The sequence below is a fragment of the Coregonus lavaretus genome, assembly GCF_964263955.1.
Source record: "Coregonus lavaretus genome assembly, chromosome: 29".
NCBI lineage: Eukaryota > Metazoa > Chordata > Actinopteri > Salmoniformes > Salmonidae > Coregonus > Coregonus lavaretus.
In genome coordinates, this window is record NC_140016.1 from 8658634 (window position 1) to 8674478 (window position 15845).

The 15845-nt window shown below is 47.4% G+C and overlaps 1 protein-coding gene across 1 annotated transcript; it reads left to right on the forward strand.

The window, feature by feature from the left end:
- Positions 1 to 7744: 7744 nt before the first annotated feature.
- On the forward strand, positions 7745 to 9552 carry LOC311105172 (mediator of RNA polymerase II transcription subunit 7-like). Its single transcript, XM_084147227.1, has 2 exons — positions 7745 to 7850; positions 8404 to 9552. The coding sequence occupies exon 2, from the start codon at positions 8413 to 8415 to the stop codon at positions 9160 to 9162; it is 750 nt and encodes a 249-aa protein (XP_084003353.1). The 5' UTR covers positions 7745 to 7850; positions 8404 to 8412; the 3' UTR covers positions 9163 to 9552.
- Positions 9553 to 15845: the final 6293 nt, after the last annotated feature.

Here is a 15845-nt window from a genome sequence, read left to right on the forward strand (position 1 = left end):
TGACCCCAAGCATACTTCCAAAGTTGTGGCAAAATGGCTTAAGGACAACAAAGTCAAGGTATTGGAGTGGCCATCACAAAGCCCTGACCTCAATCCTATAGAAAATGTGTGGGCAGAACTGAAAAAGCGTGTGCGAGCAAGGAGGCCTACAAACCTGACTCAGTTACACCAGCTATGTCAGGAGGAATGGGCCAAAATTCACCCAACTTATTGTGGGAAGCTTGTGGAAGGCTACCCGAAACGTTTGACCCAAGTTAAACAATTTAAAGACGATGCTTCCAAATACTTATTGAGTGTATGTAAACTTCAGACCCACTGGGAATGTGATGAAAGAAATAAAAGCTGAAATAAATCATTCTCTCTACTATTATTCTGACATTTCACATTCTTAAAATAAAGTGGTGATCCTAACTGACCTAAGACAGGGATTTTTTACTAGGATTAAATGTCAGGAATTGTGAAAAACTGAGTTTAAATGTATTTGGCTAAGGTGTATGTAAACTTCCAACTTCAACTGTATAGAAATGTGCCCTCAGGCCATGCCCCCATAGGATGACAATGACCTCATCCACAGGGCTTGAGTGGTCACTGAATGGTTTGATGAGCATGAAAACTATGTAAACCATATGCCATGGCCGTCTGTCACCAGATCTCAACCCAATTTAACACTTATGGGAGATTCTGGAGTGGCGCCTGAGATAGCGTTTTCCACCACCATCAACAAAACACCAAATTATGGAATTTCTCGTAGAAGAATGGTGTTGCATCCCTCCAATAAAAATCCAGACACTTGTAGAATCTACACCAAGGTGCATTGAAGCTGTTCTGGCTCGTGGTGGCCCAACACCCTATTAATGTCACGGTTTCGGCCGAGGCTGCTCCTCTTCCTTGTTCGGGCGGACTTCGGCGGTCGTCGTCTCCGGAGTACTAGCTGCCACCGTTCGATGTGTTTTGTTCTTTTGGTTTTGTCTGTGCATAACACCTGTCCCTTATTTGTGTCTTGATTATTCTCCTTATTTAGTTGGTTTGTTTGGGGCAGGTGTTATGCGTGATTGTTGTTGTCAGCCTGTCTCATCGAGTTTGTTCTCTCGTTGTGTTATTCCGAGAGCTCGCACTGTGTGCGCTTTTCCTTATTTTCTCGCACTGTGTATTTTTCGTGCGTAATTGTTCGCGCCACCCGGTTGGGTTGGCGACGTATACTGTTGTTTGGACTAGTAAAGTTCTGTTGACGTCCTCCTGGTTTCCTGCGCCTGATTCCTATCATCCACCTACACCACTCTGACAGAATCACGCATCATCATGGAATCAGCAGGAGCGACCGCGCCGACCGCCGATCTGGACGAACGGCTTCGTGGTCAGGAGGACCGTATGAACCAGGTGTGTCACGCCCTGGATAGGGTGATGACCACCCTACACCGATGGGAGACCAGCGGGGTGCCCACACCTCCAACCACCGACCCAGCTCCAGCGGTCAGCCCTCCGGGTACATCTCCGGAACCCAGTGGGATTCGGCTCTCGCTCCCGAGGGCGTACGACGGCTCCACCGCCGGGTGTCAAGGGTTCCTGCTGCAGGTGGAGCTCTACCTCGCCACCGTCCACCCGGCGCCCTCGGGACACGAGAGCGTCTCAGCCCTCATCTCCTGTCTCACCGGCAAGGCGTTGGAGTGGGCCAACGCCGAGTGGAGGAGAATGGACGCCGCAACCACGAACTATGCGGAGTTCTCCCGCCGCTTCCGTGCTGTATTCGACCATCCACCAGAGGGGAAGGCGGCGGGGGAGCGTCTGTTCTACCTCCGACAGGGGATGAGGAGCGCACAGGACTTTGCCTTGGAGTTCCGGACCCTAGCGGCTGACGCAGGGTGGAATGAGCGGGCCCATATCGACCATTTCCGCTGCAGCCTCCGGGAGGACGTCCAGCGAGAGTTGGCGTGCAGGGACACGTCGTTGACGTTCGACCAGCTGGTCGACATGGCCATCCGGCTGGATACCCTGCTCGCCACCCGTGGGCGTCCCGGAGGGGGGGGTCTGCCCATTCCACTCTCCAGCACCTCTGAGCCTAGCCCTATGGAGCTCGGAGGTGCTGGCGCTAGGGAACGTAGGAGGAGGAGCCCGAGGGGGCCTGGTCCTTGCACCAACTGTGGTCGTGGAGGGCACACTGCGGCTAGGTGCTGGGGCGGGTCCTCCAGGGGAGGAGATGGCAGGTCTAGCATTGGGGGGTCCCCCCAGGTGAGTAGGCGCCCTGCTTACCCAGAGCTTTCTGTCGCGCACCTAACCTTGCCTGTTTGTTTCCCACAGGTTGCACCTCGTTCCCAGCATAAGGCGCTGGTAGATTCAGGCGCAGCTGGGAATTTTATAGATCGCCAGTTCTGTTTAGAGTTAGGGATTCCCCTCCTTCCTGTTGATAAGCCTTTCCCCGTCCATGCCCTAGATAGCCGTCCGTTAGGGTCTGGGTTGATTAGGGAGGTCACAGCACCACTTCAGATGATGGCGCAGGAGGGTCATGAGGAGAGTATTCAGCTTTATCTGATTGACTCTCCTGCGTATCCGGTGGTGCTGGGTCTTCCCTGGTTGATGACTCATGACCCTATTATTGGGTGGCGAGAGAAAGCTCTTAAAGGGTGGTCTGCTCAATGTGAGGGGCGGTGTCTGGGTGTTTCCATAGGGGCGACCTCGGTGGAGAGTCCGAATCTAATGCCAGCACTGCAGATTCCCCCCGAGTATGAGGATTTGGCACTGGCGTTCAGTAAGACTAGGGTTGCGCAGCTGCCGCCTCATAGACGGGGGGATTGTGCGATAGATCTCCAGTCAGGCGCAGCTCTCCCGCGGAGCCATGTGTATCCCTTGTCTCAAGAGGAGAAAAAATCGATGGAGACGTACATCTCTGAGTCTCTTAGACAGGGGTACATACGGCCCTCCGTTTCACCCGTTTCCTCAAGTTTCTTTTTTGTGAAGAAGAAGGATGGAGGTCTGCGGCCGTGTATTGATTACCGCGGTCTCAATCAGATCACAGTGAAGTACAGCTATCCACTTCCTCTGATTGCGACTATGACGGAGTCACTGCACGGCGCGCGGTTCTTTACAAAATTGGATCTTAGGAGCGCATATAACTTGGTGCGCATCCGTAAGGGCGATGAATGGAAGACAGCGTTTAGCACGACTTCAGGGCACTACGAGTATCTAGTCATGCCATATGGGTTGATGAATGCTCCCTCAGTCTTCCAATCCTTCGTTGATGAGATTTTCCGGGACATGCAGGGACAGGGAGTGGTTGTGTACATCGACGACATTCTGGTGTATAGTCCTACCCGTGCTGAGCATGTAGCCCTGGTGCGCCGAGTATTGCGGAGGCTGTTGGAGCATGACCTATATGTCAAGGCAGAGAAATGTCTGTTTTTTCAGAAGTCGGTCTCCTTTCTGGGTTACCAGTTATCTGCGTCAGGGGTGAAGATGGAGGTAGACCGGGTGTCAGCTGTGCGTAATTGGCAAACCCCAACCACTGTGAAGGAGGTGCAACGGTTCTTGGGTTTTGCGAATTACTACCGGAGGTTTATCCGGGGTTTTGGACAGGTGGCAGCTCCCATAACGTCTCTGTTAAAGGGGGGTCCGGTGCGCTTGCGGTGGTCAGCTGAGGCGGACAGGGCATTTGGGAGACTGAAGGACCTGTTTACCTCGGCGCCGGTGTTGGCGCATCCGGATCCCTCTTTACCGTTCCAAGTAGAGGTGGACGCGTCAGAGGCCGGAATAGGGGCCGTTCTTTCCCAGCGTTCTGGTACTCCACCTAAACTCCGTCCCTGTGCGTTCTACTCTAAGAAGCTCAGTCCGGCGGAGCGGAATTATGACGTAGGGGACAGGGAGCTGTTAGCCGTGGTACAGGCCCTAAAGGTGTGGCGGCATTGGCTCGAGGGGGCTCAACACCCTTTCCTCATTCAAACTGACCATCGTAACCTGGAGTACATCCGGGCAGCTAGGAGACTGAATCCTCGCCAGGCTCGTTGGACTATGTTCCTGGCCCGGTTTGTGTTTAAGATCACATACATCCCTGGGTCCCAGAACGGGAAGGCAGATGCTCTGTCCCGGCGGTATGACGCGGAGGAGAGGTCAGTTGAGTTCACGCCCATACTACCGGAGTCTTGTCTGGTTGCTCCGGTGGTGTGGGAGGTTGATGGTGAGATCGAGCGGGCGTTACGCACCGACCCGAGTCCTCCTCAGTGTCCTGTGGGTCGGACGTACGTTCCGCTCGAGATACGCGATCGCCTGATTTGTTGGGCTCACACGTCTCCCTCCTCTGGTCATCCGGGTATCGGCCGGACAGTGCACTGCCTTAGCACGAAGTACTGGTGGCCAACGTTAGCTAGGGATGTGAGGATTTATGTTTCCTCCTGTTCGGTGTGTGCCCAGTGTAAGGCGCCCAGACATTTGCCCAGGGGTAAGTTACAACCCCTGCCTATTCCACAACGACCCTGGTCCCACCTCTCGGTGGATTTTGTTACCGACCTTCCCCCCTCACAGGGAAACACTACCATCCTGGTCGTGGTGGATAGGTTCTCGAAGGCCTGTCGTCTCCTTCCCATGCCGGGTCTACCCACTGCCCTGCAGACCGCGGAGGCTCTGTTCACCCATGTCTTCCGGCATTACGGGGTACCCGAGGATATAGTGTCTGACCGAGGCCCCCAGTTCACCTCGAGAGTGTGGAGGGCATTTATGGAACGGTTGGGGGTGTCGGTAAGCCTTACCTCGGGTTACCACCCGGAAAGTAATGGGCAGGTTGAACGTGTCAACCAGGATGTGGGTAGGTTTCTGAGGTCATACTGTCAGGGCCGGCCGGAGGAGTGGGCGAGATATGTGCCCTGGGCGGAGATGGCGCAGAACTCTCTTCGCCACTCCTCCACCCAACTAACCCCGTTTCAGTGTGTGTTGGGGTACCAGCCGGTGCTGGCACCATGGCATGAGAGCCAGATCGAGGCCCCCGCTGTGGATGAGTGGGTAAGGCGCTCGGAGGAGACGTGGGACGCTGCACACGTCCATCTGCAGCGTGCCATACGTCGACAGAAGACGAGCGCCGACCTACACCGCAGTGAGGGGCCAGTGTACGCACCTGGAGATCGAGTCTGGCTCTCAACCAGAAACCTGCCCCTCCGCCTGCCCTGCCGGAAGCTGGGTCGGCGGTTTGTGGGGCCGTTTAAAGTCCTGAGGAGATTGAACGAGGTGAGTTATAGGTTAGAACTACCTGTTGACTACAAAAATATTAACCCCTCGTTCCATGTGTCTCTCCTCAGGCCGGTGGTAGCTGGTCCACTCCAGGACTTTGAGATTGAGGAGACTCCTCCGCCCCCGTTGGACATCGAGGGGGCTCCGGCGTACACCGTGAGGTCCATTCTGGATTCTAGACGCCGGATGGGGGGTCTTCAATATCTCGTGGAGTGGGAGGGGTACGGTCCGGAGGAGCGGTGCTGGGTGCCAAGGAGGGACGTGCTAGACCAGTCCCTACTGACCGATTTCCATCGGGGTCATCCTGCGCGCCCTGCTCCGCGTCGTCCGGGTCGTCCTCGAGCTCCGGGTCGGCGCACGGCTGGAGCCGCGCGTCAAGGGGGGGGTACTGTCACGGTTTCGGCCGAGGCTGCTCCTCTTCCTTGTTCGGGCGGACTTCGGCGGTCGTCGTCTCCGGAGTACTAGCTGCCACCGTTCGATGTGTTTTGTTCTTTTGGTTTTGTCTGTGCATAACACCTGTCCCTTATTTGTGTCTTGATTATTCTCCTTATTTAGTTGGTTTGTTTGGGGCAGGTGTTATGCGTGATTGTTGTTGTCAGCCTGTCTCATCGAGTTTGTTCTCTCGTTGTGTTATTCCGAGAGCTCGCACTGTGTGCGCTTTTCCTTATTTTCTCGCACTGTGTATTTTTCGTGCGTAATTGTTCGCGCCACCCGGTTGGGTTGGCGACGTATACTGTTGTTTGGACTAGTAAAGTTCTGTTGACGTCCTCCTGGTTTCCTGCGCCTGATTCCTATCATCCACCTACACCACTCTGACAATTAAGACACTTTATGTTGGTGTTTTCTTTATTTTGGCAGTTACCTGCATATACAAACAATATACATGTAACTGCCAAAATAAAGGAAATGCCCTATTAAAGGCCCAGTGAAGTTTAAAAAAAAAGATTTTCCTGTGCTTTATATATATTTCCATACTATGGGGTTGGAATAATACTGTGAAATTGTGAAAAGTATGATAATGCCCTTTTAGTGTAAGAGCTGTTTGAAGAGACCGCCTGAAATTTCAGACTGTTTAGGTGGGATGGAGTTTTGGGATGGAGTTTTAAATGAGTTAATAGACCATTAAGAAAGAGAGTACCAAACCTCTGCCATTAACAGCTAGTTTCCTCCTCCTCACTCAGACCAATGTCACTTATAATCTCCACCCGGCACAGCCAGAAGAGGACTGGCCACCCCTCATAGCCTGGTTCCTCTCTAGGTTTCTTCCTAGGTTTTCGCCTTTCTAGGGAGTTTTTCCTAGCCACCGTGCTTCTACACCTGCATTACTAGCTGTTTGGGGTTTTAGGCTGGGTTTCTGTACAGCACTTCGAGATATTAGCTGATGTAAGAAGGGCTATATAAAATAAAATTGATTGATTGATTGATTGACCACTCCCAGACAGACCTAGCAAAATTATTGCTTGAGAAATTGAGAAGCATTTGTTTATTTTATTTTATTACAATTTTTAATGAAAACAATCCCAGTAAGGTACTTAAAGATATTCTCTGGTACTTTTGTATACTCTTTAGCCAGTAGTTCTGCAAGTAGCACTCACAAGCCAAAAGTGGTCCAGGGAAATGTGCAGTTTTGTGCACCAAGCCATTGCTCTCTCTCTTGCTCTGCTGTGTGTGCATGATGTGCCTCTTGCTAGCTGTCACTCATATCGCGAGGGGCTGAAGCTCATTGGATGAACTAGAATTGCTAGGGGGCTGGCCCACGTGGGGGAAAATTTAGGGAAAATGGCTCACCACAGCTTCCAGAAAAACAGTTGCTTTCAAACTAGGGATTTCGTGGCTAATTGAGGTAAGACAGTAATTCTGCTCATAGTTTATGCATGTATGAATTACACATTGACACATCCAGCTCAAAGCAGGAGGTTTAAAAAATACTTAGTAGTTGCCAAAGTTACTGGGGCATGTCTTTAATTGTTAACCAGAAATTACTTGATATTTAAGCAATAAGGCACAAGGGGGTGTGGTATATGGCCAATATACCACTGGCTAAGGGCTGTTCATATACACAACGCAAACCCCGGAGGTGGCTTATTGCTATTATAAACTGGTTATCAACGTAATTAGAGCAGTAAAAATAAATGTTTTTTGTCATAAGGTCTGCTGTACCAAGGCTGTCAGCCAATCAGCATTCAGGGCTCGAACCACCCAGTTTATAATGAGCTATAAACAGCTACATTGGACATTTAAGACACTTTATGTTGGTGTTTCCTTTATTATGTCAGTTACCTGTATGTTGACCATTACAATGAGACGTTCATTTATGTCAGATTCAACATCGCACTTTTGACCTCTTACGCCACTCTGTTACAAAACGTTACACTGTACAAATTTGCTGTTTGAAAAATCTAAATAATTGCCACCATACATCAAATGAAGCGGCACAGTCTGCGATAACCAATCAAATCGCGCATTACTGTCGCGAAGCTGACCAATCCGCACCGCCAACAAATCATGTCAAGCAACATTCCAACCAATGGGATGGGATGACAGGGGCAGACGTAGCGCATACAAATGTCTTGTGAAAAGCAATAATTGTGGTGGTGAATTCAGTCTATAGTAAACACAGTACTTGAGGACTCCATAGAAAGGTATGTTTAAGCTTTTGTTGCCTTTGTCTCATTCCTTGTCGTGAAATGACTTCCAAGTCTGCCAAGCTCTCATGTTTGCTATCTAACGTCGGGCTGTTAGCTAGCTAACGTTAGCTCGCTAGAGACCGAATCAACTGAAAAGATAAAACGTCGTCATTGAGTATAGCTAGCTAGATTGTTAGCTTATGCTTCTAACTAGCGCATTAGTGCCACTTGCCCAGAAGGTTCGTTTTAGACAACGTAGCTAGCTGTGCTCCGCCCTACGTACTGTAACGTTACAAAGTTAGCTACGCTAGCAAGCTAGATGTTGCCCCTCTTGGCGCATGCGCGGCTACTAGGTAGGGCTCTCACATGGCTAGCAACTATTACCACAGATTAATAGGGGAAACGCTATGAATTATCCTAGTTATAAGTATATTTGATTATACCGTCTATATAGAGAGGTGAGCCATCCTCTTTGTTAATCAGCAGGATAATAACATCAGTTAAAGTAGGATGATGAAGTAATGTGGTAGGCTATAATACATCTGTAATCTAATTTTCCTCTATCCAGGCCTCTACCATGGGTGAACCACAGCAAGTGAGTGCCCTGCCTCCCCCTCCCATGCAGTACATCAAGGAGTACACGGACGAGAACATCCGCAAGGGGCTCGCCCCCAAACCCCCTCCTCCCATCCGAGACACCTACATGATGTTCGGCAACCAGTTCCAGTGTGACGACCTGATCATCAGACCGCTGGAGAGCCAGGGCATCGAGCGGCTCCACCCCATGCAGTTCCACCACAAACGGGAGCTCAAGAAGCTCAACATGTCCATCCTGGTGAATTTCTTGGATCTCCTGGACATCTTGATCAAGAGCCCTGGCAGTATAAAGAGAGAGGAGAAGCTGGAGGACCTGAAGCTGTTGTTTGTCCATATGCACCATCTGATCAATGAGTACCGTCCGCACCAGGCCAGAGAGACCCTGAGGGTGATGATGGAAGTGCAGAAGAGACAGCGCCTAGAGACGGCAGAGAGGTTCCAGAAACATCTGGAGAGGGTGGTAGAGATGATCCAGGGGTGCCTGGCCTCCCTGCCCCACGACCTGCCCCAGACTGAGGGCTCGAGTGGGGCAGGGGATGGGGCGAGGGGTGGTGGGGCGTTGGGGTTGGCCGCCAGGCTAAAGACTGAACCCATGGACGTGGAGGAGTCTGGGGCTAGCTGTATGGCTGTTGGGCCACAACAGGACAAAAGCACGGGTGGTGCTGCTAAGAAAGACAGAGTATGGGACAAGGATGCAGCCATGTGTAGTATTATCGATGAGATTGCCTGAGTTTTGTATTTAGAGCTGGGGTCTCTACAGCAGGGTGCAATGATGAAGAACGTTCAGATAGAAATGTGTTCTGTAGAACAATGATTGTCTGTTGGTCTCGGTTGAATTGTTTTGTATGCTTAATGTAGTTATGATCACATACGCTGTCTGCAGTTTTATAGTATTTTTCTTAAGTCAAAGCTTTACTGAAACGATGTGTCATGGACTATGAAGACACACCTTCCTTGAGTTGAGACATTTGGGATATCATTGGGGTTTGAATGCTGCTAAATTCATAATTTCATAAATAAGTTTTAATAAAGCAATTTCCAAGTCCTGTAACATAATTAATATAAATTTTCACTATCATGGTTTGGATTGACTGTTGAATTAAATAAATAATTAGGCCTACCACCCTTTTCTGTTTTTAATCTAAGAATGGTTCTGTTATGCCACTGGTGGATTCTGCTGATTTCTTTCAGGTTGTCTTAAAACTGGGTCCTGGCTAGAAACCACTGTTTTCTACTTTTCATATTGTATTTCTTACCTTGTGAGTCCCTGTGTAAACAAACAAAATATATATATTTTTAGGAGCTAAACCACACTATACAATGTAGTCCAAGAATGCTCAAGAGATCTTGCTCGTCCTATGGTCAAACCTGAACCCTGTTCACACGTCATAAGCTAATGTGATTGAATGTCTTTTTTAGAGAGGGAGGGGGGCAGGTCCGTGAAGCTTTGTGTGTAGCAGCTTGCTGTGTAAGCTAATATACTTCTAGCAATCTGAGCTAATGTCCCAGTCAGAGACACGCCCTACGCTGCCTCAGTCTGTCACTGTTTGGCTGGGGAGGTCAGTGTGTAGTTACATACAGACACACTCTAGGGGGGAAGTTTCCTCTAGCCTAGTAAAAAGCATGAGCTGGCACACACCCAAAACATTTAGTAGAGGTGCTGACTAATGCAGAGTAAACTGTAGAAAAAATGAGTTAAACACTCTGTAAGTGCGCCCCACAATTTCATGGGTAAATCACCAACTTTTAGACAATTTCCTGTACCCTGAAGAAGGCACTGTTGCTGAAACTTTGGTGATTTACCCATTAAATTGTTGGGAGCAGTTACATAGTGTGCAACTCTTTTATTAAGTTTCCCCTAGCAACAGATGTATCAGTTTCCCTAACCTTAACCATTAGTGGGGGAAATGGCTGGGGTGACTTCACCCTACACCCGGACAGACCGCTTGGCTCTGTCTGCGCTCTCTCCCAGTTACCAACATACTAATAGTGTAATGGGCATGGTCTGTGCTATGTAACTAACACATGCAGTAATGTGAGATTGCTCATTGGCTGTGTTTAGCTCCTATTAGAAGACAGATAGTTGGTGACAGACAGAGAAATTGAATTCTTACACAACATGGGCTGAGCTAGTACTGCAGGCAGGCCTGGGTTGTGTAAGCTAAGGTTTGTGTAAGTGTACTTTAGTCCCATAGACAGAGAGACAAACTGAACCACTAGGTGGATTCAGATTTCCTTATTATGGCACACATACGGGCCTTGAATTGATGTGCTGTTCGGTTTCAATCATAGAGGACAGCCATACCGCTATCCATAAAATGTCAATCTGAATTTCCATTCCTGTGTTATGAAAACATGTTTGTTATTGAACTCGTTGGAAAACATAATTGCCTTGTTTATGTTTTTCTGTGTGTAATGTAGCCTAGATACTGCCATCTCTGATTCAACATGTCTGTGAAGCCTTTAGTCCCATCCAGCATGCTTTATTTCAACAGGAGCAGAAAGCATAATACATTACCTAACACTACTGCCCCAGATATCCAACTCCTACTCAACCTACATTTTCAAGTGGTTGCTATAGTTACAGAATGATTATGAATCGTAGAAGGCCTATGAAAGACATACAGTACCGGTCAAAAGTTTGGACACACCTACTCATTCCAGGGTGTGCCTTGATGACAGCTATGCACACTCTTGGCATTCTCTCAACCAGCTTCATGAGGTAGTCACCTGGAATGCATTTCAATTAACAGGTGTGCCTTGTTCAAAGTTAATTTGTGGAATTTATTTATTCTTAATGCGTTTGAGCCAATCAGTTGTGTTGTGACAAGGTAGGGGGGTATACAGAAGATAGCCCGATTTGGTAAAAGACCAAGTCCATATTATGACAAGAACAGCTCAAATAAGCAAAGAGAAACGACAGTCCATCATTACTTTAAGACATGAAGGTTGGTCAGTCTGGAACATTTCAAGAACTTTGAAAGTTTCTTCAAGTGCAGTCGCAAAAACCATGAAGTGCTATGATGAAAGTCGCTCTCATGAGGACCACCACAGGAAAGGAAGACCCAGAGTTACAGTGGGGAAAAAAAGTATTTAGTCAGCCACCAATTGTGCAAGTTCTCCCACTTAAAAAGATGAGAGAGGCCTGTAATTTTCATCATAGGTACACGTCAACTATGACAGACAAAATAAGGAAATAAATTCCAGAAAATCACATTGTAGGATTTTTAATGATTTTATTTGCAAATTATGGTGGAAAATAAGTATTTGGTCAATAACAAAAGTTTCTCAATACTTTGTTATATACCCTTTGTTGGCAATGACACAGGTCAAACGTTTTCTGTAAGTCTTCACAAGGTTTTCACACACTGTTGCTGGTATTTTGGCCCATTCCTCCATGCAGATCTCCTCTAGAGCAGTGATGTTTTGGGGCTGTCGCTGGGCAACACGGACTTTCAACTCCCTCGAAAGATTTTCTATGGGGTTGAGATCTGGAGACTGGCTAGGCCACTCCAGGACCTTGAAATGCTTCTTACGAAGCCACTCCTTCGTTGCCCGGGCGGTGTGTTTGGGATCATTGTCATGCTGAAAGACCCAGCCATGTTTCATCTTCAATGCCCTTGCTGATGGAAGGAGGTTTTCACTCAAAACCTCACGATACATGGCCCCATTCATTCTTTCCTTTACACGGATCAGTCGTCCTGGTCCCTTTGCAGAAAAACAGCCCCAAAGCATGATGTTTCCACCCCCATGCTTCACAGTAGGTATGGTGTTCTTAGGATGCAACTCAGCATTCTTTGTCCTCCAAACACGACGAGTTGAGTTTTTACCAAAAAGTTCTATTTTGGTTTCATCTGACCATATGACATTCTCCCAATCCTCTTCTGGATCATCCAAATGCACTCTAGCAAACTTCAGACGGGCCTGGACATGTACTGGCTTAAGCAGGGGGACACGTCTGGCACTGCAGGATTTGAGTCCCTGGCGGCGTAGTGTGTTACTGATGGTAGGCTTTGTTACTTTGGTCCCAGCTCTCTGCAGGTCATTCACTAGGTCCCCCCGTGTGCTTGTGATCATTTTGACCCCACGGGGTGAGATCTTGCGTGGAGCCCCAGATCGAGGGAGATTATCAGTGGTCTTGTATGTCTTCCATTTCCTAATAATTGCTCCCACAGTTGATTTCTTCAAACCAAGCTGCTTACCTATTGCAGATTCAGTCTTCCCAGCCTGGTGCAGGTCTACAATTTTGTTTCTGGTGTCCTTTGACAGCTCTTTGGTCTTGGCCATATTGGAGTTTGGAGTGTGACTGTTTGAGGTTGTGGACAGGTGTCTTTTATACTGATAACAAGTTCAAACAGGTGCCATTAATACAGGTAACGAGTGGAGGACAGAGGAGCCTCTTAAAGAAGAAGTTACAGGTCTGTGAGAGCCAGAAATCTTGCTTGTTTGTAGGTGACCAAATACTTATTTTCCACCATAATTTGCAAATAAATTCATTAAAAATCCTACAATGTGATTTTCTGGAGAAAAAAAATCTCAATTTGTCTGTCATAGTTGACGTGTACCTATGATGAAAATTACAGGCCTCTCTCATCTTTTTAAGTGGGAGAACTTGCACAATTGGTGGCTGACTAAATACTTTTTTCGCCACTGTACCTCTGCTGCAGAGGATAAGTTCATTAGAGTTACCAGCCTCAGAAATCGGCTATTAACTGCACCTCAGATTGCAGCCCAAATAAATGCTTCACAGAGTTCAAGTAACAGACACATCTCAACATCAACTTTTCAGAGGAGACTGCGTGAATCAGGCCTTCATGGTCGAATTGCTGCAAAGAAACCACTAAAGGGCACCAATAAGAAGAAGAGACTTGCTTGGGCCAAGAAACACGAGCAATGGACATTAGACCGGTGGAAATCTGTCCTTCGGTCTGATGAGTCCAAATTTGAGATTTTTGGTTCCAACCGCCGTGTCTTTGTGAGACGCAGAGTAGGTGAACGGATAATCTCTGCATGTGTGGTTCCCACCGCGAAGCATGGAGGAGGAGGTGTAACACTGTCATTGATTTATTTAGTATTCAAGGCACACTTAACCAGCATGGCTACCACAGCATTCTGCAGCGATATGCCATCCCATCTGGTTTGCGCTTAGTGGGACTATCATTTGTTTTTCAACAGGAAATGACCCAAAACACACCTCCAGGCTGTGTAAGGGCTTTTGACCAAGAAGGAGAGTGATGGAGTGCTGCAACAGATGACCTGGCATCCACAATCACCTGACCTCAACCCAATTGAGATGGTTTGGGATGAGTTGGACCGCAGAGTGAAGGAAAAGCAGCCAACAAGTGCTCAGCATATGTGGGAACTCCTTCAAGACTGTTGTAAAAGCATTCCAGGAGACTACCTCATGAAGCTGGTTGAGAGAATGCCAAGAATGTGCAAAGCTGTCATCAAGGCAAACGGTGGCTACTTTGAAGAATGTATAATAGAAAATATATTTTGATTTGTTTAACACGTTTTTGGTTACTACATGATTCCATATGTGTTATTTCATAGTTTTGATGTCTTCACCATTATTCTACAATGTAGAAAATAGTAAAAAAATAAAGAAAAACCCTTGAATGAGTAGGTGTGTCCAAACCTTTGACTGGTACCATAGGTGATGCATTATGTGGGTCTGTAGATGCTAGGTGTGCAGGCTGTTGTTCCAACATTACTTCAACACACCTGATTCAGTGATTCAGGCTAAAGGCTGGGTTGCCCTATCATCAGATTGACTATGTTTAGATGTGTCGGTCTTTAAATAAATGGCCTTATTGGCCTACCTTCCTACATATAGTAGGGATGGCTCCAATCCCTTTGCTGCATCCCAAATGGCATAGTGCACTACTTTTGACCAGACCTCATATTCCCTACATAGTGCAGAGCCCTGGTCAAAACTAGTGCACTATATAGGGAATAGGGTGCAATTTAAAACACAACCCTTATCTTGGCCAGTGACACCCACACAGTGATTGACCCAAAAACGGACATGGTGTTACCTGTGCCATGGAGAGCAAAGGGGGAAAGGTCAGAGAGTTTACAGCTTTATTTAGACTACCGTAGGATGAGGGGGGAGCTGGCTGAATAACTGTTTACATGGTTATATGGGGATGAGTGCCAATTAAGCCTGCCCTGCTGTTAGAAAACACGTATCTTTGTTGGGGTTAAAGAAATGCTAAGTAGACTGTAATAATCTTCTAATACGTTTGTTGTTCCACAATCTCTCGTGGACAGATGAAATGGCGAGAATCTGTCAAGGCTCACGAAGAATTATGTGATTACAAGCAGCAGTAGTTCCTGGTTTGGGGTTTTCGTCATTGATTATTTGGACGAATCAAGATTGGGTGCTTGAACTAACCTAACGTAGCAGGCGTAAAACAAATGCCTAAAACTAGATCCCCTGACACAGGTCGTCGGGTTGTCACTAGTTACCACAGCCATAAAGTCATAAACCCAGCCTAATTCTACAATTTCTCTTCATAAATGTGATTTTAAACCTAACCTTAACCCCACTGCTAACCTTATGACTAACCCTAACCTTAAATTAATACCAAAAAGAAAAAGAAAAAAACATATTTTTTACGATAGCCTATTTTGACTTTGTGGGTGTGGTAACTAGTAACCCCTGGCACAGAGGTCTTGAAGATAAGAAAAAAAACCTGTCGTGGGAGGTTCTCTTCTGCACTGTTCAACCAATCCAGTAAATGTGGAGGAGTTAATATGGAGTGCTGCATTGTTAACACAGACAGAACAATGAGCCAAATGTTTCACCAGATGTATAAATCTGAAGCATCCAGTTGGCATTTCCACTCACCACCAAATGTGGTGATGAGAGGAAGCCCCAGTGGCCGGCAGTGGGAGAAGATGGCTTTACACTAGTTACCACAGCCACAAAGTCAAAATTGCTATTTTTGTTTTTGTTCTTAATTGAAGGTTAGGGTTAGGCATAAGATTAGCAGTGGGGTTAGCGTTAGGGTTAGGCATAACATTAGCAGTGTGGTAAAGGTTAGGGTTAGGAAGGGTCCAAATGTAAGAAGAGAAATTGTAGAAATAGGCGGGGTTATGACTTTGTGGCTGTGGTAATTAGTGACGACAGAGAAGATGAAACGAGATGGATTTTGGCCGACATTCTGCAAATACATGCTAGTAAGCACCAATAGGATCTCACTAGCTCGTGCTTTGCTCTGCCCACCTCCTTGCTTTTTCTTCCCACTATGATTAATTTGCTCCCATTGGAAATGATAGGCTGTAGTCTATCTTGGGTTTGTTATGCAAATATTTGTTGTTAACGTCCAAAAGCGGAAGTCGTGTCACAGGCTCTCTTTCCATTTCCCCTGAAAACATCCAGTTGTTGGGGACTCAGCAAGGTCAGTG